The sequence below is a fragment of the Acanthochromis polyacanthus genome, chromosome 7 (assembly GCF_021347895.1).
Source record: "Acanthochromis polyacanthus isolate Apoly-LR-REF ecotype Palm Island chromosome 7, KAUST_Apoly_ChrSc, whole genome shotgun sequence".
Lineage (NCBI taxonomy): Eukaryota > Metazoa > Chordata > Actinopteri > Pomacentridae > Acanthochromis > Acanthochromis polyacanthus.
In genome coordinates this window covers 11,946,069-11,954,829 of record NC_067119.1, presented here as the reverse complement: position 1 = coordinate 11,954,829, position 8,761 = coordinate 11,946,069, and the positions used below count along the sequence as shown (strand labels likewise).

Sequence of the window (8,761 nt, the reverse complement as noted above, 5' to 3'; positions counted from 1 at the left end):
CACCCAGAGGATAGTGAGGTAGTGAAAGGACAATGACTTTGTTTCATAGCAAATACACCTCGGTAACCCTGCTGACCTTTAGGACAAACAGCATAAACCTGAGGGATCATTGGTGTTGTGAATGTATGTCCTGTTTTTATCTGCGTTTCAGTCTAAAGAGTTATTTCTAAGCATGTAAAGAGCTTTGGATTTGCATATAAAGACTGCATTATGAGCTGTATATTTATACTTTCCTCCAGCATTTAAAGTGTTGCAAGGTTTAATTAGCACCTCAGTATATAAATTACATCGAAAACACATGAGACTTAAATGCATTTGATCAACCTAGTATATGTAATAATGACATCTCAGGTGGTAAAACAAGTTATTTATGTTTGTGAGGGTGACAGTGTATGTGCTCCTTCACTAAAGCTGCAGGATGAATACATGTAAAACAGTTGAAGCGGTTGTTAAGTACGTATACATATGTATGTAGCATAATAGATGAGCTGTTTTACATGCAGCAGGAAGACCTGGTTGTGAAAGTTTCAGCTCTAATTAGAGCCAAACATAAACTCTTTTGCAGACATATTAATGGAATAGTTAGGGTCGTAGGTGTTTGGTATGGTTGGTACAGCACCCGTTCCAAGAAGTAGAGAGGAGAACCTGCGGGAAAACTAACCGATGAACTGCAATGGACTGTCAACCTAAAGAAAGGTCCACTTTATAACCTCAATATCACTTTTTATTTAGAATATTCTCACTGCTTTACCATACCAGATGGGCTTTCCATCAGGAAACTGAAGCTTTAATATTGCTGGATGCTCTCTTCAAAGGCACTAGACTCTCTTGACAAAAACAGTAACTTTGCTGAGTAGAACATAGGAATTGTTGGTCAACTGCTGTGAAACTTGGTGTTTGTAACACACTAGTTCAGATCTGTTTTTTCCCCTCCGTGTCAGTGTTTGTAAGATATTTAGTATATTATCTTTAGTCAGTAGCTCAGTGTCACTTAAGTGAACATTGAAGACACCTATTTAGGGGTTTCATGTGCTGCTTCAACAGATATGATTTAATCCCAAATTTAAAACCTTAAAACAATAGAAACAAATATGATGTCTGAGCAAAATTTTAGTTTGGGTTTATCAAGCAAGATGGAGAGTTGAGTTAAAGGCTTTAATTTAATTTAATGAAACATGTCAATGTCTGGGAACCTTACATCCTCCAGCCCGAGAGTTGGATTTAATGTTGTCAGTGTTTCAACTGAGATTTTCCGTAGAACTCAAGTGTCCTGTTAGAACACAAAGAAGCAGCTAGCAGTCAGTCTGAGGATGTAAATAATTTGCAAAGCTCAAGCTGCTGCTGTGATACGTGTAGAAGGTTTACAGCCACGAATGCAGCCTGTTTGATAATTTGTTACATGTTCTTGTTGTGCATTTCCACCTAAATCACTAATTCTGCACATTTGAATGTGACGTGACACCCACAGAGGAAACAATGCATTCTGGGCTTTATGTTTTGCAGTTAAAGCTGAACAAAGGGTACATATGACCGGCGGTTTGTTTGTCAGTGCTGTGCTGTCAGAGGGTAGCGGTGAGGGAGGATAATATTAAAGATAAGCAGATACAGTTGACAGTGTGCATGAGAGAGAAAGTGAAAAGGAGGGAGGGAGATTAAGAGACATACATACAGGTACGGGGTGGGATCAGCGCACTGAGCAAGATGTTAAGGTCAGGTTTCCTCGCCACCCACTCCCCACCGCAACTCATGTACCTCCTCCTTTATCCCCCCGTCCTCCTCCCCCTGTAAGCCACTCTGCAGCCTCCCTCCTCCTCTATAACACACATCCAGCTTGCTGCCCACCCACCCCTCAAAATCCGCTCCTGTGCAATCTCCTGTGCATCAGCTGCCAAATGAAGTTCCTCTTTAGAAAAAAAAAAAAGAAAAAACTTGGCTGTCGAATCGTCTGAGGCATCGTGCCTGGCGGCAAAGGCAGCCCTTGTGTTGAAGCCAATAATCCGGCGTCAGGGCTTCAGGTGCGCAGAGGGCCGTGATTGACAGGACTCGATATGAGGCCCTCGCCTCACTTGACATTTGGGTTTCATAAGGTCTGGAACAAAAGGCAGGGGCAAAATAATCAGAGAGGGGCGCAGGCAAATAAATCTGTTTATTCCTCCTCACCTCCCCTCCCCCCCTCCCCTCGCCTCCCCCCACTGCTCGTCCACATCATGGCTCAAACCCTTCGGATGATGGAGAAGCAGGGGAGGGCATGATATTACCTTTTCGGAAGCCTTAGTGGATTCACGCACCACGACAGCAGGTCACTTTAGGCCCTGTGCTTACCTGAGATATTAGTTTGTATGTGTGGTGGATAGAGATGTGTATTTGAATGGCTGAGGCGCCGTGTGTGTGTGTGTGTGTGTGTGTGTGTGTGCGCACAATGCAGTGTATGTATGAAGGAGAGGCAGAGACAACAGAAAAGATGGAGAGACTCAGGCAGACAGACTGACGGGGAAAGAGGATTGATGTGGTGTCATGTGGTGGATAACCATTTGGACGCCCGTGTGTGTGTGTTTGAGCAAGAAAAAAAGGGAAAGAAGAGACATGTAAGCATTATAGAAGCCCTCTTTTGTTATGTTTCAAGACAGATGTGCACATTTTACTTCATCCGATCCTAAATAGCTGCAATAAGTGATGCTAAATTAAGAAAAGACATACCAAAGTGCAGCACAAGATGATCAAGATTTTTCCGGACGCAGTCAGTGAGTTCTGCTAAATGACGGAAAGCAGTGGTTAAGAGAGCCGCCGACCCAGCAACAGCGCTTTTCATCTACCCACACTGAACATCTACTCACTGCCACACTGCATACTACATTCCCTCAGAATGGATGGTGTCAGCTGGGAGAGAGAGGGGAAGAGAGTCCTGGTCGTAATATTTCAATTTACCGAGCAATAGGTGTCCTAATTGGATTGGGGCACTTGAAGGGGACACAAATAATGCAAAAATGTGCTCCAAGCCGGTTCCGACTGTGGTTCTTTTGAGGCGTTTTATTGGCAGGGAGGTATTTATGTGCAGGTGCAGAATATATATTGTGTTGAATCTGAGATGCAGTGCTAATAGTTTGATCACAAAGGAAATTATGTGCAAGTTATAGCACAAAAGGTTGGATTATCAGCAACAGAGTTATAAGATGAAGGTTGGCATGAGGTCACAAAGATGCTATTTACAATTTTGAAGTACATGAAATTTACTTAAGTATAGACTTTACAATTTTTTACATTTCAAAGGAAAATCTTTTGCTTTTTACGCCACGAGATTTGAATCTTTAGTTGCTTGTTAGTTTTTTGGTTAAGATTTCACACATTTGCAGAAAGAAAATGAATTTATTCAATCATACACTGTTGAGAATTAAGCAAGCTGACAGTATATGAAGAAGCTAAAACAGGATTCAAATGATGCCTACTGGTCATAAATAATAATATGATATATTATGCAGCGATGTAACAGTGAGAACAGACATTCTGCTGCCATTTAAGTATTTATAGTTTGATATTTTCATTATATTTCGTGGCTAATACATCTGTAATTGTAAAATCTGCTAATACAGGACTGTTATTTGTGATTCTGCTACCTAGTTAAAATAAAATAATCTAGAAATCCATTTCCCAGCATGTCATTGACATAGAATAAAAAGATTTGATGAAGAGTTAACACATGCAACCTACCTTTGGAGCAGTATTCGTAAATCAAATGCAAGTGTTAACCGTATTTTCTCTCCCCTCCTACATGATTTACATGTTATGCAAGCAGACTGGGGAACCTTTGAGAGAACTGAATGGGAATTTAATTGCAGGGTTGTAAGTGCAATCTGTGGACATAATATCAGACTGTTTAATAGGCGATTCAATTAAAAAACACACAGGAAGACACCTAGGGGCCATATGTTCACTTGTGCCTGGAAGTCTGCATGAAAAACACATAAGTCAACAGATAGTTTCCAGATTAATCCCTGTGACATCCTTTTGTACCACATTCAGCCCCCACGTGGGGAGTCCGCATAAATTGGACGCGATTGGACACTTTGCGGGTGATTGGCAGGAAGATGCAGGGCAGCGCGTGCACCTTCCTCCCGCCATTGGCTGCCTTTAATGGCCGCTCCTCCTCCAGACCACACACCATTGGCTCCGGGGGGCTTCGCGGAGCAGCCGGGAAGTTGTAGTTCTTTCCAGCGGACGCACATCTGTAGAGCTTATTATCGACTAATGTGAATTAAACTACACGTCCCGACGTCACGGTACGGGCTCCCGGTAATTGTTGTTGAATATGTAATTGCGCCCCGTACGACTGGTTGCTTCTAAATTTGGCGTCGCAGGGGCAGCGCTGCTCCAGTCGGTGAGGTTGGTTCGCCCGGTCGGTGCCGCGCAAGGATGCGAACGGAGGCGAGTAGGAAATAAAGCGATAAACGAAGAGAGAGAGGTGGGGGGGACGCAGTAGAGAAGCTCAGCGTCGGTGGACAAAGCAGGGTCATGAGTGCAGAAAAAGAAAAGTTGATGCTTTGTGGGGAAAATCTGAGAAAATTAAGGATTCGTTGTTAATTTCAGAGGGAGATTAAGATTTGTGCGCACAGAATAAGGTGATTTATTTTTTATTTTTTGGGGGGAGAAGGCTGATAACTTTCATCATCACCCTGAATGGACTTTTGAATTACTATCTTTGACCAGCCAAAGGTCCGAGGATGTGTCCAGTTTTTACGGAACCTGCAGGCAGCCTGCAAACCGGCCACTGACTGACCCCTTTTTTCTTTTTTACGCACGGGTGGAAGAGATCGCTCCTCGTTCGTTTTGTTTTCCTGCTCGTGTGGATGAACTTTACAATACATTTTTAATGATTCGAGATCTGAGCAAGATGTACCCCCCGGCACGGCATCCGGTAAGTAGAGAGCAGCAACAGTCAAGGCACTATGTCAAAACAGCGCAGATTAACAGCAGCGCGCCTGGTGCGTAATCAGTTTAGATCAAGTTTCCGTGCCACTGCGCGCTCGCTCTGACAATTGCGCTCATTGTCAAACTGCTGCAGCTGTGTGTGTGTGCGTCTGTGTGTGTCTGCGTGGGTTTAACGTGTTAAGGAGTGAAACCCAAAAGGCCATCCGCATCACAGAGGCCTATTGTCAGCTACAGTCCTGCCTGTGTGTGCGTGTCGTGACACTGAACTTTGGTGGCTCAGTTCTTCCTCTCTTCCCCCTCTTCGCACGCTGTTTTTTTTTCTTCTTTTTTTTGGGTTTTGTGTCGAGGTCCCCCACCAGCCGGGGCAGCCGTTCAAGTTCACTGTCACCGAGTCCTGCGACCGGATCAAGGAGGAGTTCCAGTTCCTGCAAGCCCAGTATCACAGGTGAGAGTGTGGATGGATGGATGGAGCTGCGTAAAGACAGCAGCTCATGAGCCAAATGACAAAATACTGGTGAAGCTTTGGATACATGATTAGAAATTTGATCTCTCTTGTATTCCATGTCCACGTCAGAGCTGCAGCATTTAGCCTATAGTTGACTAATTGATTAATTTATTGATATTAAATGACTATCTCATACAAGATGCCCTCATTGGCTTATTAATTTTAGCAGTGGTGTGGAGGTATTCTCTGGTTTTCGTGGCTCTTCTATGCTTGCGGTCAAACATTACAAGAAGTCTTTAAAGTCACCTTGGGCTTCCAGTGCTATTATGATACAGACATGACAAATGACTCATGAAGAAAATAATCAATAGATCAATTGGTCATGGTGATACTCACTGGTTGCAGGATTAGTTCATGTTATGAATAGAAACCCTCAGATTAGGTTTTGGAAGGGAGTTGATTTCTGTGATCTGCACCAGTCACGTATGAATCACGCAGTATGACCAAAAAATTAGGGATGATGCAAGGGCATGAAATAGAAGACAGAAAATTGATTTATGTTTAACATCTGATTGAGAAATGATGTTTGACGTATGTGGATCCATTTGGAGATGCCATGAAATCCTCAAACGCCCCCCGCGTGGAGCTAACAATCCCGGTTTGTCTCTGGTCCATCTATCACTGGTGACTAACCACAGGTAAACCCCATCGACCTTGGTATGCACGTCTCTCTCTGCGAGTGCAAGTGGTGTGAAATACTTTTTTACCCGACATGATGAAGTGTGAAATACATTGCTCGGGGCAGAACCATAAGCACGATACCAATGCATAATAATCGGCCACTCCTGGCCACCTCGTAATTATGACCCAATCACTTGGTGAGATGAACCGGCGGTCCCCTTTGCTGGCCAATCCTTGGGCTGAACGGGGCTGGAGGGAGGACGGTGTGCTGCATGCTTAATGCTGCAGCTGCTGGATTAAACCGTTTCATGACAGTGAGGAGGAGGGAGGTGCTGGTTTGGTGAAAAAAAAACAAGTAAGGGTGGGTCAGATGTATCAGAAAGAAGGGATGAGAATTGCTGTCTTTGGAGGCTTTTTAGATTTTTATGGATGCCACTTTTCATTCAGGTGAAAGTTAAAAGCATGATGGGACTTTCTTTAAGCTTAAAAACATTTGCCAGAGTAATTTATCTAACCTTTTTATTGATCTTTTGGCTCAGTTGACACAACAACCTGGACGCCATTATTGTCAAGCTGAAGCTCTTATTTCCACAAAAGTTGAAGTTTTAGTCCAGTAGTGCCTAAAATTTTCGACTGACTCAAGCATTTAAATTTCACTAACATAAAATAGCTCATTTTTACAATATATTCTAAATATTTGTTCTCTTATTGTACCTGCAAAAGTTTCACAACATTATACACCTGATGATTTTCTCATAAAAACACGCACGAAAGCCTTATGGAGTGATGTGTCTGAGATTTCCAGTAACAGACGACATTTGAAAGAGTTAAGCTTTAGTGTAAAATGGATCCTCATTATATGGTTGCTTTTTGTTGATGGTGCAGTTTAGGCTTCCACTCACACTGTAAGAATATATGATGAGGTTTGTGTGGTCGTCCATTGATCCATTAATTACTGCACTGCACCTGCTGAGTAAGTGCCTGTGTCTGCAGGGGGAAAGCTGCTGTGATCCAAACAACTTTTTCTTTCTTTCTGTGTTGCACTCAGATTTAGAAATGCAAATTTAAAGTGACAGGATGTAGTGACTTTACAGGCTCAAGGTGCCATCTCCAGTTTCAGTTTGTTAAGGCGGTAAAGCCATATTTGTGAATTTGCGTGACATGGCAAAACATGCCAGATGACATATTTTACTCCTGGATCATGTGTGTAGACTGACATGTTTGATGTAACGACATTTTTTTTTTTTTTTTGCCTCACAGTCTGAAGTTGGAATGTGAGAAACTGGCCAGTGAGAAAACGGAGATGCAGAGACACTATGTGATGGTGAGTCTCATCCACTACATGTGTACTCATTAGTATTTTTGCTGCGTGCAAAAAAGAGGAACGGAGAAGACGTGTTTCGCTGACCTTGCTTTGATCTTTCTTTTTTCAGTACTACGAAATGTCATACGGACTGAACATCGAGATGCACAAGCAGGTAAGAAACATTTTTACTCAGATGTCGTGATTCAAAGCACAGTGAACTTGGAGATTATTAAACACCAACAATTCTTCAATGTTAATGGCAGAGGAACCAAACTACAGTGACTTCATGGCAGTTTTGAATTTAACAACCAACAGACAAGCTTCCCGACATGTTTTTCCAGGCTTTACATTTCATACAACTTTGTGTTTTGCTGTTCTCTCCAAGAAGACATAGGTTTTTATTGTTTTATCTCCTTATAATGGTGCTTTTGCCTTTCTGTGGTCAACACCTCAACCACGTGTTACCACATTAGCATCTGATTTCCCTAAAGACACGGTGTTTTTTGCAGCTATTTGCAGATTCTTCAAAGACTCCTGTAGTTTTGCATTGAAGGAAACCGTTAGCTTGATGCTCCACGTATACTTACATGCAAAACTTTCCTCTCCAAAATAAGCAAAAATGAGAAGAAGACAGAAGTAAAGAAACTGTGTGTGCCTGAACAGCAGCCACACCCACTATACTCTTAAGCCTTAAATGCAGGAAATGGAGCTATTAACTGACTGTATCACTGAACTATATATACACACGTACCTGCACATACCATAAATATTCATTTAATTCATTTTAAATCAGTTTATATTATTGATGTTTTACCTGTGAGCTTTAAGTATTGCTTTCACATTTGTCAAACATTAGCTTAACAAGTGCAGAAAACGGAATTTTTTTCTGCTTTATTTCTTGGAAAACTGACTGTAATGGTAAAACGCAAGAAGCATTCTCTATTACATCCTAGGATGTACTTTAAAGGTTGTGTACTTCAGAATGAAAATCTGCTGTATTTACAGAGATAACCAAAAACTAGCACACTTAAGAATTCAATATCATTCCTCATGTGTTCTATTTTAGAGTGGTTGGCTGCCTCGTGAGGTTGAATAGCGATTTCACATGTGAATAATAATTTCGTCCGTTTAATTGAACAAGAAAATGGGCTGAAAAATGAGTCGAGTGAACGAGGATTTGGCCTTTAACGAGCCTTTACATTACTGCTGCCTTTTTTTAAACACGGAAGGTCATTAGCATAAATGTCTGTGTTAACCACACATCAGCTGCCAGGATAAATGGACCACAGCTAACCAGCTACACATTCATTTCCAGAGAAATGGTGTGTGCAGCCAGTGTGTGTGTGTGTCAGTATGAGAGGAAGTGATAAATGCTTGGCCTTTGTCTCGCTGCATGTGTGTGTGTT

General features: G+C 42.1%; 1 protein-coding gene across 3 annotated transcripts in view; it reads left to right on the top strand.

Annotated features, from left to right (window-relative positions):
* The first annotated feature begins 4,105 nt into the window (after window positions 1-4,105).
* The window catches only part of LOC110953893 (transducin-like enhancer protein 4), a 45,970-nt gene continuing 41,314 nt past the window's right edge, over window positions 4,106-8,761 (top strand). The window contains exons 1-4 of one of the 3 annotated variants that reach the window (XM_051950916.1): window positions 4,106-4,909; window positions 5,271-5,368; window positions 7,310-7,373; window positions 7,483-7,527. In XM_051950916.1, the coding sequence (XP_051806876.1) occupies window positions 4,865-4,909; window positions 5,271-5,368; window positions 7,310-7,373; window positions 7,483-7,527 (252 nt within the window). In that variant the 5' untranslated portion in view covers window positions 4,106-4,864. The remainder of the gene's footprint in view (window positions 4,910-5,270; window positions 5,369-7,309; window positions 7,374-7,482; window positions 7,528-8,761) is intronic. The other 2 variants (XM_051950915.1, XM_051950917.1) reach the window with 2 other exon arrangements.